This window comes from Sarcophilus harrisii, chromosome 3 (genome assembly GCF_902635505.1).
Source record: "Sarcophilus harrisii chromosome 3, mSarHar1.11, whole genome shotgun sequence".
NCBI classification, from domain to species: domain Eukaryota; kingdom Metazoa; phylum Chordata; class Mammalia; order Dasyuromorphia; family Dasyuridae; genus Sarcophilus; species Sarcophilus harrisii.
This window is the reverse complement of record NC_045428.1, coordinates 589,581,838-589,602,991: the sequence shown is the minus strand read 5'-3', so window position 1 is coordinate 589,602,991 and position 21,154 is coordinate 589,581,838. Positions and strand designations below refer to the sequence as shown.

At 55.5% G+C, this 21,154-nt stretch overlaps 2 protein-coding genes across 6 annotated transcripts in view; one reads left to right on the top strand and one right to left on the bottom strand.

Moving 5' to 3' along the window:
• The window catches only part of ACTN4 (actinin alpha 4), an 81,250-nt gene extending 70,548 nt beyond the window's left edge, over positions 1–10,702 (top strand). For 2 of the 5 annotated variants that reach the window (XM_031963143.1, XM_031963142.1), the window contains exons 12-21: positions 2,442–2,592; positions 3,699–3,807; positions 4,562–4,702; positions 5,010–5,192; positions 5,290–5,424; positions 5,854–6,033; positions 6,125–6,271; positions 7,489–7,554; positions 8,355–8,513; positions 9,021–10,702. In XM_031963143.1, coding sequence (XP_031819003.1) covers positions 2,442–2,592; positions 3,699–3,807; positions 4,562–4,702; positions 5,010–5,192; positions 5,290–5,424; positions 5,854–6,033; positions 6,125–6,271; positions 7,489–7,554; positions 8,355–8,513; positions 9,021–9,179 — 1,430 coding nt within the window. In that variant the 3' untranslated portion in view covers positions 9,180–10,702. Of the gene's footprint in view, positions 1–2,441; positions 2,593–3,698; positions 3,808–4,561; positions 4,703–5,009; positions 5,193–5,289; positions 5,425–5,853; positions 6,034–6,124; positions 6,272–7,090; positions 7,172–7,488; positions 7,555–8,354; positions 8,514–9,020 lie in introns of all 5 variants that reach the window. The other 3 variants (XM_031963141.1, XM_031963140.1, XM_031963144.1) reach the window with 2 other exon arrangements.
• Positions 10,703–10,856: 154 nt separating this feature from the next.
• Positions 10,857–19,985, bottom strand: CAPN12 (calpain 12). Its single transcript, XM_031963145.1, is given in 25 exon segments — positions 10,857–11,077; positions 11,163–11,221; positions 11,316–11,432; positions 12,234–12,312; positions 12,441–12,506; positions 12,613–12,683; positions 14,492–14,558; positions 14,675–14,734; positions 14,814–14,856; positions 15,297–15,357; positions 15,360–15,386; positions 15,389–15,503; positions 15,628–15,639; positions 15,845–15,958; positions 15,961–16,028; positions 16,114–16,277; positions 16,590–16,664; positions 16,770–16,796; positions 16,828–16,988; positions 17,660–17,828; positions 18,305–18,438; positions 18,888–18,916; positions 18,919–19,005; positions 19,118–19,193; positions 19,764–19,985. Coding segments are annotated over 25 exon segments (2,130 nt in total). The 3' UTR covers positions 10,857–11,050.
• Positions 19,986–21,154: the final 1,169 nt, after the last annotated feature.

Sequence of the window (21,154 nt, the reverse complement as noted above, 5' to 3'; positions counted from 1 at the left end):
TGGTCAGTCCTCTCACTAACTGTAAAGGAAGCATGGAGGAGAATCAGGCTCACCTGTCTACCTAAATTGTCATTGGGAGGTTCAGGGGACACCAACTTGGAGTACAGGTACGGTGGAGGGAATCGGCAGTCACCGGGAGGGCATTGAAATAACTGGTAACCTTTGGCACATCACTTCTTTACCATGATTGAACCAGTCCTTTCCTCTGACCCATGGGGGTCCCTCTCCTGCTCTGTAGGAGTGTTTTTTCGGCAGCAGGGCCTGGCATGGCTGCCCTCCTAAGGCCATACTAGGGAAGGCTTGACTAGCTCTGGGGTCCTTGAGGTCTCTCCATGGTTAAGACTGTTCTTTCTCTGGTGTCTGTCCAGATCCCCAGTGATGGCCTATGTGCTCCCAGCTGTTAGGGTCATGGGAAACTGGTGCCTGTTGCCTCCTTCTGACATGAGACAGAAAGACCGGCTGAATTTGTGCTGCTGCCTCCCAGCCCTTAGTTCTGTCAGTCTTGCCACTGAATCCTGGCAAGGCTTTAATCCAGCTGGGTTAATATGGCCATCTGTCAAGCAGCTTGTCTTTGACTAATTAAATTATTTCTGGTATTGACTTGGTTCTCTGGCTCCCCCTGAGGGAGGAAGTGCCCCAGTAACTAATGCTGCCCCTATGGTTCTGTCTTCGAAGAAACAGGCAGGAAGTGCTGTGATCAAATGGCGTCTTGCTGCTTTTTCTGGGGGCCCTGGCTGGAGCTGGCTCTTCTGCTGTTGCCATTGGCATAGCAGGCACAGCATTGGGCTTGGATTCAGAAGTCCCAAGTTGAGATCCTGCCTCAGATGTTTTCTTGGTGCATGACTCTGGGCAACTCACTGAACCACTCAGCCTTTTACGGTTTCTTAATCTGTAAAATGGGGCTAACAGCATCTGCCTGTTGTGAGGTTCAGAAATGAGCCATAAATCCCTGTGCTGATCTCACAGTGCTGGAGGGGACTGTGGACTACAGCCTGGCCCAGCCAAGTCCTACCTCCCTACCTTGCTTTGGTTTTGTGTTAGCATAAGGACATCTACTTCTTTTGGTTTTTACCCTTAGTAGAAGGTAGGGAAGGAGAGTGAATGGCTGCTTTTATGCTTTTGTCACTCTTGGCTTCTGTCTCTGCCTGTGGAGTTGTGTCCAAGGGTTAGAAAGGAGTCAGTCCCCAGGCCTCTGGGCCTGCCATGGAGTGGGCACTGTCCTCCCTGTGCCACTGTTCCTTCAAGCCTGAAGAATAGGAAGAAGGCAGCTTGGGCCTGCAGCCTGAGTCCTCCAAGAGGCTGCAGTCAGCCTGGCTTGTCTCATCTTGGGGCTGGGTTCTCACTCCATCTCAGGAACCTTGTGGGAGCCTTGGAAACAACCTCAACCTCCTTTCCTTGGAACCTCCTCTTCTCTAAAGTTTCCCTAAACGGTCGAGCTTTTGATGCTGTTCTGCCTTGGCTTTTGTTCTCAGGTGTATAATTATTCAGGCTCCAAGCTTAATAACAGCATTACTTTCCTTCTTCAAAAGGCCTGACAAATGAGCCTTTCACACTTCCAGCTGTCTCATTGTCCAGGGCCTGGGTAAGAACCTGCCCTGGAGAAGCTCTGGATAGAGATAAGGGTTCTATGGCAGGCCTGGACCCAACACACTCTTCCCTCCTTTCATGGCATTTAAGTCAGAAAGTGCTTCATAAACCATGTAGTCTTGTTCATGCCTGAACTGTAACAATATTCCCTTTTATAATGTCCCTAACTCCCAAAATAGTGTTTTTGACTTTGAAAGTTTGGGTATTTGGGGTTTTTTCCTTGGCTTAAATCTTGCCTTTTAAACTTGCATTCATTCCTTCTGTTTCTGTTCTCGAGAACCAAACAGAACATACTTAATCCCTTCTCTCTGCCCCCCACTGTTCTTCGAGTGCCTGGGGAAGACTGTGGTTTTTCTTTTCTTACCCCTTCTCCCTTTACCCCCAGTCCTAGCTTTTTTAGCTTAGGCATCCCTGAGCTTTTAATCAGTCTTCTTACAGATTGATCATTGAAAACAACCCAAAATGTGGCTACTTGAAAGTACCATGAATATATGACTTCGTTGGCCCTATGCTGCCTGCTGTAAAGTTTCTAAGTTGGGACCCTGAGCTAATAGACAGTATAGGGATCAGACTCCTATAACTGAGTATAGGCAGGATAGGGGTCAGTTAAACTCAAGTCATCTCTCCTCTCTCTCACCCAAGACTGAAGCTGGGCTTTGAGAAGAACCAGGGCTTGGACAAGAATCTGGACAAGAGCCTCTCCTGGCTCTCCCCAGGTTAACCTTGCTTGGGCCTTAATTCTACCTTGTGAGGAACACTCCTGACTCAATGATGGCTTGTAAATAGCTCTGTTTTCCTTTCTGGGGTCTCTGTTATCCAGCTCTGACCATTCCTCTGTGATCCGTATTCCACAGGTAAGGAGGCCATGCTGAAACAGAAGGACTATGAGACAGCCACCCTGTCCGACATCAAAGCCCTCATCAGGAAACATGAGGCCTTTGAGAGTGACCTGGCAGCCCATCAGGACCGCGTGGAACAAATTGCTGCCATTGCCCAGGAGCTGAAGTATGTTGGCCTCTCTCCCACGTGGGGCCCAGGGTGGGGGAAATGTCCTCAGAAGAAGCCAGATACTGCTACTTCATGATGTGACCTTTGGGAATAGCTTTCCTCAGAAGGTTCTTTTGGAAAGAACTAGGAACCTTCTGGAGCCTAGGCTTTTGTTTCCTTCCCGACCAATCCCTTTATCTCCAAAGACCTTCCTGAGCGGCGCCTCCATCTCTCCCTCCCTGTCCTCCACAGAATCTGAGTCATGTAAATAGGCCTTCGGCTGCTTTAGTATGATGGTTTTGGTGGGAGGGAGCTCTTGGCTTCCCTCCCTGGGTCCTGCTCGCCTACATGCTCACTGCATGGCTGTGTTTGAGCAAGGCTGCCCCAGGCCCCCAACCCTGCATCCAAAGGGGGAAGTAGAAAGTACAGTGGCACTATTGTTCCTGGCCCTCCCAACCCCCTTCCCTTCTTTCCCGATTAGAATACACTTATTGTAAGAGCTTCCAGGCGGCCCAGGATTTTTTTCCTCACTTCCCCACCCTAGTCAGATAAACTCATGCACACAATTAGTATACTCAGCACTGGGCCTATGAGGAGCCAATGAATGTGTGCCTTATTCCCCTAGATTGGGTGTCTACCACCTAAAAGTGGGAGGCCCATGGCATGACTTAATGGAAAATCCTTCAGTCCCAGCAGGGAGCTCCCAAAATAACTGTCTGTTCTTCGTCTAGAACTGCCCTTTGCACAGCCTCCCTGCCTCTGTTATGCTTATTCTGTGAGGTTGACACTCCACTATTAATATGTGAAGAAGCCAAGCCCTGGGTGGGGACAAATTTCCTTTTACTCAGCCCCTTCTTCCTGTTATCCGGCTCCCCTCCCTATCATCATCTTGGCAAATTTGATACACTATCAGCCTTCTGGATATTTGATGGTCTTGGGTGTTCTGTGCCCCCAATGGAAAGACTTTTATTAACGTGAGACCCCCAAGAGGTCATCTCATCTATTTCCCTACCCATAAGTAGTGATAGACCTACCCCAATTAGCAATCTCTTAATAGATTGGAAGACCACTTATGGGGCCAAGGAAAATGGACCTTATTAGACTTTCTCTCCCTGTCTTCATAGTGAACTGGATTATTATGATTCCCCAAGTGTCAATACTCGGTGCCAGAAGATTTGTGACCAGTGGGATGCCCTTGGCTCACTGACACACAGTAGAAGAGAAGCTCTTGAGGTGAGATCTTTAGTCTGGCACAGGGAAAAAGTAAGGGAGCCTCTTATTGTCCTGGCACTCACCAGGTTCCCCCCTTCTCCCCATTCCTTAGACATGCAGCAGGCAGGGAGGGCATTGCTTTAAGTGATGGACGCCTGTGAGCTTTAAGAATTCAAAGTGATCACCCCGCACATGGGTTGGGGGAGGTGTGGGTAGCTGTGAGGCTAGCTCAGTCCAATCACACATCAGGAGTATGATGTGGCTGCCTGAGACTCTCCTACTCTGGTGAAGGAGATAGGAGAATGCCACTGCACTGCCCAAGTATAAGACACTGGCAAGCTTAGGTGTCCAGGGAAGACCAACCTCGCTGGTAGAGGCCTTTGAGGACATGCCAGGGAAGAATCCGTTGAGGATCCTGTTGGGATGTGTAACCTGGGAAAGGGTGGTGGTGGTGGTGGGGATCATGCAATGAAAGCCACAGAAGGCCCCGGGGGTAGGGAAATCGGGGAGCTTCCACGAAGCAACAAATTTAGGGAACACTCCATGGCTGTGAGAACTGTCCTAAGTGCAAGGCTCTGCCTCGGGCCCTGGCTGGTCGGTGGTTTTCTCTGATGGTCGTTTGTATTTTGGGGGTGTGCAGCTGGAGCCAGTTATCAGCTGAGCTCTGTCCTGGCTGGGAAGCCTGCCTTTTGCTTCTCCACCCCCTACCACCTTGGGTGCTACCTTTTCTTTGCATTTCCTCTTTAATGATTTCCCACCATTCTCCCCACTTCAGAAAACAGAGAAACAGCTGGAAACAATTGACCAGCTGCACCTGGAATACGCCAAGCGGGCAGCACCATTCAACAATTGGATGGAGAGTGCAATGGAAGACCTACAAGACATGTTCATTGTCCACACCATCGAGGAGATTGAGGTAGAGAGGGAGCATCAGTTCTCACCTCTGGGCAAAAAAACTAAAAACCAGGCCTGATATTCTGTCATCTCATTGGGCGCCCTGAAGCCAGCAAAATCCTCCAATGTCCCCTCTTCTGGCCCCTAGAAACTCCTGTTTATAAAATTTAGATGCTCCAGATAGACACCTCCTCATCCCCCCACCCGGGGGCTCTCCTGCCTGACCGCCCTAGGTCTGATGGAAAGGAAGGACAAACCCCGCTGCCTTTTCCATTGGAACTGTTGACAGTCCTTCCTATGTGTAATCTCTGACTGGTCTTTCCCTCCAGGGCCTCATTGCAGCCCATGACCAGTTCAAATCCACCCTGCCGGATGCCGACAAGGAGCGAGAGGCTATCCTAGCCATCCATGGGGAAGCCCAGAGGATTGCCGAATCTAACCACATCAAGCTGTTAGGGAGCAACCCCTACACCACTGTCACCCCCCAGATCATCAACTCCAAGTGGGAGAAGGTTAGACGGAAAAGCAGGCTGGTAGCAGAGCTTTGGGAGCTGGAGGCCGGTCTGCCGACCCAGCACCTAACCCTTCCCCGCACTGTCTCCTGGGCAGGTTCAGCAGCTGGTGCCAAAGCGGGACGATGCCCTGCTGGAAGAGCAGAGCAAGCAGCAGTCCAATGAGCGCCTCCGCCGGCAGTTTGCCAGCCAGGCCAACATTGTGGGGCCGTGGATCCAGACCAAGATGGAGGTGAGGGTGGAGCCATTCAACAAGGGCTGGCCGTGGGCTTAGAGCGCCACCTGGTGATGGATGGAGCCCACAAATGTCCAAAGGGGACACATTGAACTCTTAGCAAGCCAAAAATACCAGATACTCCTAGAATCTCCTGCGAAGTCCTTGGGACTGGGGCATGATTTCTTTTTGGCTCAGGAGCAGAGGAGGTTGGGGTTAGAATGACCAGAGAAGGTTTTATCTGGGCCTGAGCAGAAACAACAAAGGTGGTGATGGGCATAGTCACAGAAAGAGACCTTGGAGTGGAGGCTCTGACTCCTGTTCAGATCCACAGTTGGAGAATAGGATGAAGCTTTTAGAAAGGGGCTGTCTGCCCTGGGCAGGAACCTTATTTGGGGAGGAAGAAGCTCATTTGATCTGGGGCTCTCCTTCTCTGTCTCGATTCAGGAAATCGGTCGCATTTCCATTGAAATGAACGGTACCCTGGAGGACCAGCTGAACCACCTGAAGCAGTACGAGCAGAGCATCGTGGACTATAAGCCCAACCTGGACCTCCTGGAACAGCAGCACCAGCTCATCCAGGAGGCCCTCATCTTTGACAACAAGCACACCAACTATACCATGGAGGTAGGGAAACCTTGCCCCAGGCCTGGGGCCCTGGCCCGCCCGCCACATGTAGGGAGATAACTCAGCCTCACTCTGGTCCTCCCTCCTGCAGCACATCCGCGTGGGCTGGGAGCAGCTCCTCACCACCATTGCCAGAACCATCAATGAGGTAGAGAACCAGATCCTGACCCGGGATGCCAAAGGCATCAGCCAGGAGCAGATGCAGGAGTTCCGGGCCTCCTTCAACCACTTTGACAAGGTGAGTGACCTCAGACCTGCCCCCTCTGTGCCAGGTTGTTTGCTGTTGCCCACATCATCCAGTGGCCTCCCAAGTGTCATCTCCCCTTCCCCTACACCCACCTTCATTCATTCATTCATTCATTTAGCACTTAATGACCAAACCTCTACAGCATTTTTGGTTGGGGAGAGGTAGAGTAGAGAGTTGTTCGGCCGTGAGGCCTTCCTAAGTCTCGTAGGCCATAAAAGGCTCCTACACAAACGGCAGGGATGCCGTAACACAAAGTCGTGTGAGTGGTGCAAGTCCCCCTGCACCACCTCTCAAGCCGGTCTCCAAGGCCATAAGCAGGTCAATCTTGTATAGACAGTCTTAGCAAAAACACTCTCTGGGCTACTCGGGAGGAGACCCCTCCAGTTCTGGCCTCTCACTGCCCCAGTTAGCTAATGCAGGCCAAGTGTGCCTTCCACTCTCCTCGAGGTCACCCAAGTCAGAGGAAGAGCCGGGCTAAGCCAGAAAGTCACATCAGAGGAACTGGGCGAAGGCTTCTCTTCTCTCAGGAGGCTGGCTGGATGAGCTCCCGCCTCCTAGACTCCTAATTCCCTTTCCTCAAACTTCATCCCCCATACCCCTACCCCTGCCCCTAGGTCACTGTGTCTGTGTTGCCCTCTAATGACGTGTTTCCCTCCTGTCTGCTCTCCCATGTGTCCCTTCCCCTTTCCCCAACCCTGCATGTGGCCTCGTGGCTCCTCTCCCCGTCTCCGGCCTCGGTCTCCATACCCATCCCTCTTCCCCTCCTGCTCGGTGGGGTCTGGACCGTGCCCCCCCTGGATGGTTCGGCAGGATCACGGCGGGGCGCTGGGGCCTGAGGAGTTCAAAGCATGTCTCATCAGCCTGGGCTACGATGTGGAGAATGACCGACAGGTATGGATGCCCTGGTGGGGCTGCCCACCCAGCAGCCTAATTAACTGCCTCTCTCTCTCTCCCTCTCTCCCGCTCCATTGCCTTCCTTTCCCATTCACCATTGGAACGGTCACCGTTGTTTCCACCCTCGCTGGCCCTTCCCATTCCTTTCTCTTACCTTGACTGTCCTTGGCTTCCTTCGTCTGTCTCCCCATCGAGCCTCTCTCCTCTCCGCTCTCTCCTCCTCTTCATCCGCCACCTCTCGCATGTGCCGACGCCTTCCTTCCATCCCCCCGTCCTGGGCCCTCCCTTCTCCCGCTGTCCTTCCCTTGGAGCAGAAGCAGACTGGCAGCATGGACGCTGACGACTTCCGAGCTCTGCTTATCTCCACAGGATACAGCCTGGTACGCTGCGCGCTCTTTTCCCCTCTCCTTCTCCTCCTCCAAACTCGCTGGTTCCCTTGGGAAGGAACAGAGCGTTCCTCTCTGCTCTCTGCCTCTGACACAGCCAGGTGGGAGGGCCGCACTGCCTCCAGCCGCCAGGCTCGTCTCTCCTATTCCACCATCCCTGTGCTCTTGGCTTTGCCAGACCTAAGACGGAGGGAGTCTGTCTCTCCCTCTGCTTCTCTTCACTGCACCCCCTTCCCATTTTATCTTTTTCCCTTTCCTCCCTATTCCCTCTTTGGTCCCCACGGGCAGAGTTGGCTGACGGCCTAGGTTTAAGAGACAAGCCATTCTGAAATATTTTTTTTTTTTTGGCCCAGATGTAGCAAACACACAGAGCTGAGCCCCCAGAACATTGGGGGGGGGGGGGCCGCGAGGGGGGAGTTGGTTTTCTCCTTTCTTCCTGGGTTGAGGGTGATGGATATCCATCAGAGGACTGGCCTCCAGTGGCTCCTCCTGGTCTGGCCTGCAAAATGGGTAGCCAAGTGCTCAACAGCCTGACCCCGGGCTAGGTGTCCTCAGAGACAGGGAGTCCCCAGAGAACGCTTGAGTTTAAACAGGGATTCTAAGCTCCCCCAAAGAAGATCTCTACCTGTCAGCAGACACCCAAGGTCTTTCTTCCTTTTAACGAGCCCACCTGAGCGTGGGAGCTGAGGGACCCTGCCTTAGGAAAGGGGGGCAGGAAGCAGGTTTGCCAAGAGGAGGAAAGACCCCTGAGCAGCCCAGGACCAATAGCTCCTGTCTCTTCCCACTCCCCACAGGGCGACGCGGAATTCAACCGCATCATGAGCGTTGTGGACCCCAACAACAGCGGCATTGTGACATTCCAGGCCTTCATCGACTTCATGTCCCGAGAAACCACTGATACAGACACAGCCGACCAAGTCATTGCTTCCTTCAAGGTCCTGGCCGGAGATAAGGTGAGCCAGAGATGACGCCTACCACTTAGGGAGGACCCGTCACATAGAATAGACTACGTGGTTGTGGGGGCGTAGAGACCAGAGCTGGCACTGCCCGAGGTCACACCCAGAGCTCCTGATGCCATGTCTGGGAAGCTTTCCCACAGTAACTCTTGGAAGTTGAGCTGTTTGAGGACAGACTGAAGAGATAGCTTCTTTAGTCAGGAGCTTGCAAAAAGGAGCAGAAAAGTAGCGGTTTTGCTACTTGATCCTTACCCTTTTGAGAGAGTTGGATTAAGTGTCTCTCTTGTATATAGAAGAGAAAGTGCTTTCAGGGGAGTCATGGGCCATTTTGACACAATGGAAATCAAGTGGGGGGGGGGAGAAGAAGTAGGCTGGCTGGAAAATGGAAGGAAAGCCCAGAAGGGTCTGCTGGGAATCCTGCAGGGTGGATCACCAGAGGTCAGGGTGGGGGGCATGACAGAGCAGTCCCAGAACACCCCACTCAGGTTTCCCTATTCCCACCAGAACTTCATCACGGCGGAGGAGCTCCGGCGAGAGCTGCCCCCAGACCAGGCCGAGTACTGCATTGCCCGCATGGCTCCATACCAGGGCCCAGATGCCGCTCCTGGAGCCTTGGACTACAAATCCTTCTCCACAGCCCTGTATGGCGAGAGTGACCTGTGAGCCAGGTGCTCCCCCTCACCCTGCCGCCCCCTCGCTGAGGAGACACAGCGACCAAACCACCCTCCCCGGCCTCCATCTCAGGGAGGCTGGGGCAGCCCCAAGCCCCCTCCTCCCGCCAGGGGCTGGCTTGCTATAGTCCAGTTTTCTCTTACCTGACCGGGTATCTATGCAAAGTGAGCTCTCTCCCTCCCTCTCTCTTCTCTCCTTTTCTTTTCTTTTGGTGGGAGGGGGGGGGGGGAGGGGCAGGATCTCTCTTCTCTCTTAGGTGATTGGCCAGGAGTTCCCCAGCCTGGGGCAGGGGTAATGGTTGAAAGGGGAAGTTTAGAGTAAATCATTCTGGTCTCTTATAAATATATATAATATATATATTTTTTAAACTAAGCTGAGGTGAGACCCTCATAAAATGAAGACTGGCCTCCCTCCCCAAGCCGTACAGCCTCACAATAACCTGTTTCCTCAGTCACGGGCACACACCCCCACTCCCCACCCAGTGTGGGAGTGCACACACTATTGCCCTTGGCATCCCAGCAAATAAACTCTTCCCCTCCTCCACAAGGTCCTATTATAGCTTGTTCCCTTCAGGGCCAAAGACCACGTGCCTTGTCTAGGAACCCCCTTGGGTCCAATTCTCTGATGGGACAAAGGGATGGGGAGGCAACCAGGAATCCTCAGAATTCGGGTTCATTGGTGACTGCCCCCAGGTTGGGCACCTCCTCAGCGACTTCCAGAGAAGGGCTGCCCTCCGCCTCCTCTTCCTTTAAGCTATTTTGGTTTCTTTTCATCTCCATTCCCTCTCACCTCCCTCCCCTTCCCCTCCTTCCCCCTAAAGATGCTTAAAGAGGGATAGACTGCAAGCAGATCAGCTTAGATCATGGTCATTTATTGGTGTTTGGGAGTTTGGGGCTGGGATGGAGAGGAGTGGTGCTAGGGGAGGAAAAGTCACAGAGGATGGGGACTCTACCGTGTGTCATGAGAATGGGCATGAGCATCGTGTACTCAGACCCAGCTTGACAGACTACCCCTTGCTATGCATCTCACTCTCACTTTGACTGGACTCTGTCCCTCAGCAAGTTTTCTAAGGACCAAAAAATTAAAAAAATTAAAAAAAAATTAAATCCCCACAAAAAACTTTTAAAATAATTAAAAACTTTCAGAGAGTTACTATTTACTTTATTAACTTACGGATTTATTATATAAATATATATTCACCTAGCAACATATATTTGCCGTCTTTCTTGGTCTTGTAATTAAGATATCAGCTGATTATAATTCCCCTCTGCCTTTCCTTCACACCTTTATTGTTTTGCCTCTTCCTCTTCGTTGTCTTTTGTCAGGGACTAGTCTTTGGGAATTTCCCCCTGACGGGAGGGTCTGGGGGCCTGGCTTATGGGAAAAAAAGGCTGGGCTGGCTGCTTCTCTGTTTGTGGTTTTGTTCTTTCTTTTTTTGGCGTTCAAGCGCATTAATTTTTTTCTGGAAAAACCTCAACAGGACAATAAAATGTGTAATATTTTTAAGAACGATTTCCAAGATGTACTCTACTTCTGTCTCTCTTTTCTATTTAATGTTTTAGACTCAAGGTCACATGCCTAGAGGTTTGCAAGGGAAGGAAAATTAATTAGAGCCAGCTCACCGAGAATTCTACATCCTGGACAGGTAGAATTGGGGGGAAGGGGATTTCAGAAAGTTCCCAAAGTTTAGGTAACCCCAAGGCTGGATGCTTGCCATGGCCAACCCTCTTGGTTATAGCCTGCATTCCAGTCCTGCCTGCAGAGGAACTTTGAATCTGGAGCTTTCTTTTAGGGTTTCCCCGTCGAAGTAGGCCATGGTGCCTCTCTCACTGGGCTTTGTCCCCTTCCAAGAAGAAGAGGTTCTAGGAAAAAGTAGCCAGCTCCATCCACTGTAAGAGAAATGGGCAGGAGTGAAGCCCCCTGGGACCCTTCAAGGATATGGACGTTCTGCTGTCCCCTCCCACCCCCCTTTACCTGTCTCTTAGTCATGTAGATGAGCTCTTCCCCCTCACTGAGATGCTGGCTGCAGTGACCTGTCACAGGAAGAGAGGGAAGCTGAGTGGGGGCCTGTGGGTGTGTCCAGTCACTCCCTGTTAGGGGGGACTGAGGGGGATGAGAGCCACTTACGGAAGAGGCAGGTGAGCTGGACCACGCACGACACGAAGCGGTCGAGGTCAACCCGCAGGCGACTGTCCCGGTATCGGCTGGTGAGCAGCTGGGTCAGTTGGTTGTTAAGCTGAAAGCCTGTGGGGTTGTGAGAGTGGACTGTGAGCTTCTTGTCAGTTAGCTGGTTTTCTGTTTGTTCCTTACAGCCAATGAGCCAAAGGAACTGAGGCCCTGGGATGGTTGAAGGAGCCTGGGGGATGCTCTGGGTGCAAATTCTGCCTTTGCCACTGTCACCCGTGTGACTGGGCCTTTGAGGAAGGCTTTGTGACCCTCCTATGCTCAGATACCATCTAGGTAGTTTTTATTCCTGTCTGTATTAAATACAAGTGTAAAGACCACAGAGAAAGGGTCTGGAGGCCTGTGTTCTAATCCCAGTTCTGATGTCACCGTCACAACTTCACCCAAAGGCGTCACTGAGAGTACAAGTGTTAGATGATGGTTGTGATATCCGGGATCCAGCTTCTGTCTGGAGTCACCTAGGGCCAAGTAGGGCCGAGGTGCCCTGTGGGAGTGTCAGGAGTCCTGGATCCCTACGCTTTGTCCCAAGTCCCACAAGCTTACCGGATGGAACAGGGGGCTCCCTTCTCTGACTTCCCTTGGGAACAGTTAGGGATGCTGAGTTTTGACTGGTTATTCATTTGAGAATAACGCTTATGATGTCACCCATCACCCTCCTCCACATTCCATCCATCTTGACCCTGGGTTTTTCAAAAAATGGTCCCATCTATGCTCTTGACCTCTGAAAGGCTAGCTGGGGGCAGGAGGAAGGAAGGAATCGATTCCATTTTGATTTTTGGTTATCCCGGTGTTCACCTCTGCCCAGGACATCTGTAGATGACAGCGGATGCCATATGCCTCCCCAGTTAGACCCACACATACCCGCCGAATTGAGTGCCAGCCTTAGCTCATGGGCGTTCATGGTCCCAGATTTGTCAGCATCAAACTTGTTGAATGTGGCCTTGGTGAGAGGAAGTTGACTGTCAGCCCTCTGCCCCAGAGGCTGAGATGGTCCCTCCCGCCCCTGCTGATGTCTCCCTTAATGCCACTCAAACGACTGGCACCCTGCTCCCTCAGGACTGATCTTACCTCCCACTCTTGGAGTCGATACCACAGCTGCTGGAATTCTGACAGTGTCAAACAGGGCCCTCCTTGCTGCAGGATAGTTGAGGGAATTGTGGAGGGGGGGGACCAGTTACCCTTCTCCCTTCCCCCAAAAAGGCAGCACACCCTCCCCCATTAAAAAACTTCATAAGGATACTCCGAAACAGCGTATCAGGTGTTCACAGGTCCGGAGCCCGATCTCTCCAGGCGGGTGGGTCCAGGGGCCGGCTGAAAGAGGATCCAGGAGGCCTTAATTTTCAGGTTTTGTATTCTGGTTTGAAGGAAGTCTTGCAGGACAAGGAGCCCCATTGGTGAAACCCCAAAAACTACAGTACTGTTTGAGCAATGGCTGTTGCTAAACTGGAGAGAGGACTGGTCCAGGACCTAACTCAAGACTGGGGAGTTCTCTGATTGCCCCTAGGCCAAGGTTCTGTTCTGGTGTGTGGGGGTGGGGGGTGGGGTGGGGGGGCGGTGCTGTACGGCATATTGTTGTGGAAGAAGGGATTTAGAGGTGAGGAACATGGAGACTTTGGATCCAGTGCCCTGGGGCCTGGAAAAGGGAGATGGCTTTACTACATCTGAAGCAGCTTTCTGTGGCCTGACTCATCCCAGAGAGGAAACTCCTGCAATGACCCGGGGTCATCCAGGGTTGGGGGCTAGTCCCACTCCCAAGGCATGCTTGGTGGGAAGTTGGCGTGGCAGAGCCCCTTTGCCTCTGATGGGCTCAGCCACTTGCCCTGAGGCCCCCTTGTTACTGCCTTGTGGCCAAGGTCTTTAACGTAATGGGGTGCCAGGTGCACTGCTGCGCACTGTACAAATGGCCTGGTAACAGCAGCGGTCACCTCCCTGTTCCAGGACCAGGCTTGGATTAGCAGCCGATGACCACATTCGCCATGACGTTGCCATGGTTCCATACAATTAATTGGACTTTGTGCCCAGGAAAACCTGTCTCCTACACAGCCGTCAGCCTCCCAAAGTCCAAAATGAGCCATTGTTTGCTTCCCCGCCCGCGTCTCCTGGTGACGCGAAGTACGGCATCTCCCAGATATGGGTCCAACATGACGGGGCCGAGTTGGCGCGTTGATCAAACTCACAGCCGAAGCCACGGGTCCTTTACTAGAATGTGCCGTTGGAGCCTCCTGAGTCGGTATCGAGCCATTTATCCCGACTACGGCATCTCCTACCTCAATGTCTCCACTCTGGCTCCTCCCGTATCTTTCTGTGTGTGCGTGTGCAGAAGTGTCTTAGCCTGGGCGCTGACTTGTGAGTTCTGGGGCCCTGGTGGCTCACTGGTGTGATAAATATTTACAGGAAAGTGCTTGGCATGTGGTGGGGGCTCTGGGAGCACCAATTCCCATCCTTTTCCCTGTCTCCCGCCCACTACTTGTCCCCGGTGACATCTGACTGATCAGCCAGGTGGGTGGTCTGTCTCCCTGTCCACTTTCCGTTTGGGGGCCTTGTGTCCCAGGCCAGTCAAGTTACCCACTGGGTGCCCTCCATCCCTGGTCAAGTGTCCAACATCCTTATATATTAAGCCACGGCCCAGAAATCCAACTCCCGTCCTTAAGGGCCCTGCTGATCAGACTTTTCTCTTCTGACCTCTCCAATCGATCCACAGCGATTTCAAAACAAACCCCGTCCTATTCTCTGAAGTCTTCAGTTCTTCGGGGAGGACTTTGTAATCCCCTCCGTGATTTCTGAGCTCCCCCCACAAGAGTCGCCTGAAGGGGATCAGCAGGCCTTTCTCCCTCTCCCAGCCTCCTGTGCTCAGGTGATAAGCCCTGCTCGAGGTCTTCAGTCATGGAAAGGCAACAAGACTCTTCCTGGCTTCTTTTTGGGGTCAGTCTTCTCCCCTCTGACCCCTTTTTTTACAGGGGTCCCTTCTGCCTCCCGGTCAGTGTTTGTGTGGGTACCCCAATTGTTCCCAAGAACCCTCTGTAGCCATGGGCAGGATATAGTGGGTTTGCACCCAGGTCTTCCGAGCCCAATCCAGTGCCTCCCACCCCAATGCCTGTGGCCTCGGCCAGGACTCTCACCCCAGTCTCCAGGCTCCAGAGCTATGCTGAGTAGGGCCTGCAGCTGGTGTACCCCGAGCTCTTCTTCCTGGGGAAAGAAGGCAAGGGGGGCATTAAGCCTTCCCTGCCTTTCCTGCGGGGGCCATCTGTCCCACCTTCCCCTCGGCTCTCCCTCTGACTCCATGGTCCCCTCTGCCCCCTCACCTGTCCAGCCAGCTCTTGAAACAGCTGTTCTAGTTCAAACTCCAGGGGTGCCGACGGGTTCTGGGAGAGAGAAGGCCGTCACCACCCGGGGCCACGCCCGGGCCCTCCTGAGCACCCCTTGCCCCTGACCCTGCCTCACCTTGAGCACCTGAAGGTCGGCACTGACAGCGTTGTCTATTTCCCTGTGAGGAAGACGGGAGACATCTCAGCACGTCCTCCCGGGACGCCCATTTGGGTGAGGGCTGGAGTTGGGAGCTCTGGGTTGGGAAGAGTCCAGTGGGATGGGGATGGTTGCTTGTCTCCCTTGGAGACTTCTGGTCTCTAAAAATGGGGGGCCCAGGGAGGGGAGTGGGACCAGGGGCCTCTGGGGGTCTTCAGCTCTGGTCTGGGGTCTGCTGACTGCTCTTTACCGGGTGCGGCCAGTTGGAGAGCCCAAACACTTAGGCCGAAAGCTGTGATTTTATGGGACCTCAGAACACTTCTGGGGCAAGCCCATCATTTTACAGAGGGGATAAGAGGTGGGACGGCTCGGGGGGCACCCATGGTCATCCAGCTGGGGGTTGGGGGGTCAGTGCCGCCTCCGGCTCCCGGGGACGAGGTGAGGGAGGCCAGGGAGGCTCACATGGCCGCGTGCTGGCGCTCTGTGAAGATGCGCAGCGTGAAGTCGGCCTCCTCTCCCGCGTGGCGGTGCTGGGGACCACCAGGTAGTGCCCGGTGCCAGGCGGCAGCGGCGGCTCACGTCCCGGCGGATGCTGAATGGGGACCGGTCGGCCCGCAGAAGGCCGCTCAGCAGCTCCCGGCGCTGGGGGGAGTCCTGCAGGTCCAGGAGCTGGGGAGAGGAGGTTAGGGTGGATGAGGCTCCCTCCAAACCCCCTGACACTCCCATCCCAAGAGTCCCGACCCCAGACCCTGACGGGGTCTGCTGACAGGAGGCTTGTTTTGGATGGCGTTACCTCTTCTGGAATCTGTGGGATAGAAAACGGGTACAAGGTCAAGGCTGACCTCAGCAGCTGGCCATGGCCTCCTTCCTCTCCCCTCTCGGGCCCTGTGCCTCCCACCCCGTCTTGTCTCTGTCCTCCCGGTTGTTGCTGTGTGTCTTCCCTTTCCCAGTTCTCTGCCCACTCCGGTCCTCCCAGGTCCCCGTGGCTCCCCCCATTTGCTTGTCCGCACCCTGAAAACGTGAAAGCCCACAGTGAGGTAGGAGACGCCCCGGGCTCGAAGCCGCCTCCGGTTCCTCTGGATCAGGGAGAGGAGCACGGTGCACTTGGGGTGCCTACCCCCCCACAGGCGCCCTGCTCGCCCTCCTTTTCAGGGTCCTGAGGGTCAGTGAACCGGGGGTTTGTCCAGAAGGTCTCTGTTGGGGAGAAAGGGGAGGGCGGCTCCATCTCCCACCCAGGCTCCCTCCCTCCCTCCTGCCCTCGGCTGCCCTCGGAGCTCACCGCTGCCCGGCTGGCCCCCGCCGGCGTTGAAGCCACGCACCCAGCGGCCCTGGAAGGTGTGCACGTGCCAGCCGCCCCCCTTGGGCTTTGGCCCCAGCACCTCGGGGCTCAAGGAGCAGATCTGGACTGTGTTAAAGTGCTTCAGAAAGTCATTCAGTTCCATCCTGGGAGGGAGACCCCGTGACCTCTTAGCCCCTGCTCTTCCAGGGCCCCCCCCCCCCTGTGCTCTCCCTGCTGCTTCTCCCTTCCACCCCTTCTCCTGCCCCTTCCCCCCCACGTCACAGGTTGTTCTTTCTGGCCGTTCCTCCCTCTCCTTTTCCATCCTCACTGCCCCCCTCCATCCCCTCATCTCTGGTCTACACTTCCCCATCCCTACCAGCGACTCAGCTCCCTCCGCCTTTGCCTCCCTTACCCCCCTGAGCCAGGAGTTCCCAGACATAAGGGTGGGGGGCCTGCGAAGGGGGCTTGGCGCTCACCAGAATTCTCCATCTTCCTTCTTCACCAGCAGAGTCTCTCGCCATTCTTCTGGGAGAGCAGCCCAGCGAGGGCAGCTGTGGGGGAGACGGGGCAGATGAGGAGGAGAAGGGGGGGGGCGGCCTCCAGCTCCGGGCCCCCGGCCTTCCCTGGGGTCTGGCGCAGCCCCCAGGGGCCCTCACTTGTCGCTTCCACGCCCGGCCCATTCCCTTACCCCATGGGTCAGGTCGAGGAGTTGACTTTAGTGAACCCCAGGGACATCTGAGGGATCACAAAAGGGGGAACTTTTGGAGCGGCCCTGCCCCTCTCCCCAGGCCAGGACTCACCTTGTGGGTGCCTGTGACGGAGTACGCGTGGCCTCTCACCAGCCCATCCTCCGTCCTGATCTCTCCCCGATCGCTCTGGCCGAATGGGGGGACACGGAAGGACCCAGCGTAGGTGTAAGTGGCGGAGAAGGCGGACACATACAGGAAGAGGGGGCCACAGTCACGGGAAGGTGACCCAGGGACCGGAAACAAAGAGGGACGTGGGCACAGCGGTCCAGCCCACCCCCCTCGTCCCGAAACAAGCCGGTCAGTTTAGAGCACGAGGGAAAGATATGCAGGGGACGAGTGTGGGATGCCCCACTCGGAAGGGGACTCTAGAGTCCCAGGGGTCCTCAAACTTTTGAAATAGGGGGCCAATTCACTGTCCCTCAGACTGTTGGAGGCTGGACTAGAGTAAAAACAAAACTTTGTTTTGTGGGCCATTAAATAAACTTCAAAGCCCTGGGGGAGGGGGATAAACGTCCTCAACTGCCGAATCTGGCCCACGGGCCGTAGTTTGAGGACCCCTGCGTAGGGCATTAAGGCAAAAGGCCCCCCTCACAACAGGAAGAGGACCGTGGGGAAATACGGTTGCGGAGACTTGTGGGAAGTGAAACATGGGGATGAGCCCATGGGGAAGGATGGGCAGATTTGGGGGAAGCACGTGTAGGGGCCACGCCACAGAGCAGGAGAGAAGGGTGTGGGGCTGTGGGGCTGCAGGGAGGAGCAGGCTCGGGGCCGCCCTTGCCAGGGGCTCGGAGGCTCACCAGGGCAGTGGCCCCCACGAGGGACTCCTTGGCCAGGGCGTGCCGGAGAGCGGGGAACACAACGGTCATGTCCGGCTGCAGGTACAGGACCTCCCCGACCCCGCCCGTGAAGTCCACAAAGGCCTCGTTCATGTGGCCGCCGCGCATCACCTCATAGGAGCCGTGCAGCCTGCGGGAAGACCAAGGCAGCCCCCTCCCCTCCCCTGGAGGGGGGCGGAGGAGGACCGGCGGTGGGGGGGTTTTAGCGAGATGGGGAGTCAGCTGGGCCTGGGCCTGGGGTACTTGGGGAGGGGTCGGACAGGGCCGAGGCTTCCTGACCATCAACAAAAGCTCTTGTTGGGAGGAGGGGTCTCTGGGTCTGGGGAAGAGGCTCTGGGCCCTCAAAAGCTAGGGGACAGAGCTGGAAGGGACTTAGAGATTGCTGAGGATCAGCGAGGGTCCCCCGGGGGTCGCGGGGTCTCAGAATCAGAGTTGGGCTGGGGCCAGTGGGCTTTTGAAATCCCCGAGTCACCCAATTTACATGGCCCGTTTCCAAAGCTCTGAGTGTTATCTCCTGGGAGAGCCTTCCTAGGAGTCTCGGGGGCTCAGGCCAGGGCCTGACAGGCAGCAGGGGGCTTCTGGGGGTGGGCGAGGGGTGTCCCTTACTTGGCGTAGGCCTTCTCCAGCAGCGGGGCCCAGAACTCGGCTCTCTGGGCTGACCGAACAAAGAGCAGCTTCCCGGCCCGAACGGGCAGTCGGTCGTCCACCACCACGTCCACCCAGCGCCCGAACTGCCACAGCTGTGGAGAGAGGGGCGGGGAGCGGGTAGCCAACAAGGCCCAGGCCCTTCCCCGGCCAGCCCGGCCTGTGGTCCTGCCGGGCCCCAAAGTCACTTGCGACATCCTGGCCAGGAGGGGACTGAAGGGAGCAACATTTTACTATGTGGAAACTGAGGCCGGGAGGCTGGGGGAGGGAGCTTTCCTGCACCCATACAGAGCCAGGACCAGAAAAGGCCAGAAGGCGAGTCTTTTAAGGGCAGTTCTGTTTCATCCTTTGAACGAGCATTATTAGAACAAGCTCCCACCACGGGTCAGACGGAGGGGGAAGTGCGCCTGGGGGCTCCCACTCCAGAGAGTTTGCTCCACAAACAAGAAATGAATAAATGCAGCTACCGGCAGGCACCTAGCCCCGGGGTGAGTCATCTCGGAGGTTCGCTGGTGCTCTGTCCCCAGCTCCCCTTTCCCCTTACCTGGAAGTGAAAAATTCCTGCATACCCCACTGGAAGCTCTGTCGGGGGGGCACCACCCGGTGGAGGAGGCGCGGGTACAGGGTGAGGGAGGCTGCGGCCGCCAGGAACCAGCAGTTACCTGGCAAGGAGGGGAGCAACGGCAAGAATTGGGGGACTGGCAGAGGCGGGCAGTCCCTGGTGGGGGTTATGGGAGGAAAGGAAGGTTTAGGGGCACAGATGGGAAGGCTTACCCAGGCTGCCCTGGCACACGTCAGTCCGATCCATGTCTTCACAGATGAATTGGGGATTCTGGCAAAACTCCTAAGGGGCAGGAGACTGTCAGTCCAGAGCCAGGCCCGGCCATTCCCAGAAACCAGGTCGACTATCCCACTCCCCAGAACCAGGCCCGTCTATCCCACTCCCCCGTCGGGTACGGCCATCCTGCCCCCCGGTGTTTCCCCTTGGCAGCTGGATGCCGAGTTCTCCCTTAACCAGGAGCCTGAGGCCTGAAGCCTCCTCTTGGAACTAATGACAGAGATGCTGCCGCCTTCTCCAGGATGAAAGGGCCTCCCAACGCTGCCCTCAGGAAACCTGGGGCCCCAAGCAAAGCTGAAGGGGCAGAAAAGGGGGGAAGAGCCCCAGGACGGCCGGGACCAGTTGAGGAGCCCCTTGAACGCCTCAACATCGGTGCCCGACTTCTGCCCCCACCAGACCCAGATGTCCCATCCTTGAGCCACCCTCCCCCCACCCCGGCCAGGTCATGTAGTTTTCCCAACTCCCAGGGCCTCGTCCAAGCCCCCGGGCGCCTCAAGGATCCAGTCTGCCAGGGCTCCCCCACCCCTTACCCTCCAGGCCAGGTACGCCTGCCCAACTGCTGGGCTCCCCAGACCACGGGGTCCTCAGCCACTCCACACCCTAGCCTTCGGAGTTGGGCCCCAGTTGGTCATAACCCAGGGCAGCGGGTCCGGCTGGGAAGCAGGGGTCCAGGAAAAGGGCCCCCGCCTGCAGGCAGCTCTCCTGGATGGAGCGGTAGCACTGGCCCCGGAAGCAGACAGGGCCCTGCACGGTTTCTCCATCTTCATCCTCTACCAGCTGGATGGTCACCCTCTGAACGTCCATTGGGGATACTCCGCGGCCTGGGGGAGGCCCTTTAAAGCTTGAGGTTGGCAGAAGGGGAGGGAGCTTCTCTCCCAGGGTTCTCCAAACACCATTAGGGGGCCCGGGAGGAGCTCAGGGAAGCTCACTAAGGCACCCCAAGGACCTGTGGTCAGTTGGCCTACTTCTGGACATGCTCCAGGCACGGCTCCACCCCTCGTTAATATTAATTGATGGTTGTTGGGGGGAAATAAGATACACCCTGTGGGTTTCCGGGCCCTCAGTTGTGGCCTGTCAATGGGACTTAATGGGCTTGGATTTTGGCAGATGGAGAGCTCTGGGAGGAAGCTCGGTGGAGCAGGGGCCCGGAGACAGGAAGTGGGGAGAGCCCCAGGCCCGGAAATGGGAAGTGGAGAGAACATCAGGCCTGGAGGTGGGAAATAGAGAGAACATCAGGCCTGGAGGTGGGAAATAGAGCGCCAGGCCCGGAGACGGGAAGTGGAGAGAGCGCCTGGCCTGGAAATGGGAAATGGAGAGAGCACCAGGCTGGAAATCGAGAAGATTATCTCATCATGAGTTCACATCCAGCTTCAGACACTTCCTTGCTAGGTGTCCCTCAGTTTGCCTCAGTTTCTACACCTGTAAAATGAGCTGGAGAAGTAAATGGCAAACTCCTCCAGTATCTCTACCAAGAAAACCCCAATGGGGTCCAAGAGATCAGACATTGCTGCATGAGGGGAAGAGTGACCCCAGACCCCAGGAGCGGCTCCACCTACCATCCTGACCCAAGTTGCTTTTGTTTGTCACCCATCTCCCACAGTTTTGTTTGTTTTTTTCTGGTGAGGCACTTGGGGTTAAGTGACCTGCCCAGGGTCACACACTAGGCACTCGGGGCCTCCGGGGCCGGTGCACTATCCCCTGGGACATCTCGCTGTCCCCCCTCTCCCACTCCTGAACCCTTGCACTGCACTGGGCCTCCTAATCTGCACTTCTTCCTTTGTGGCCGTCCCTGTGTCCCCTCCTGGCTGCTCTCCCGCTTGGATTGCAGCCTCACGGGCAGGGGCCTGGGGGGCCGTTTGCTCCCTGGATCCTCCGGCGCCTGAGTCGCCACACACCCTTCAGAAATGGATTGGGAGAGACCTCGGGGCTCCTCGTTTTACAATAGGCTGGGGAGGGGCAGAAGTCTTACCTTT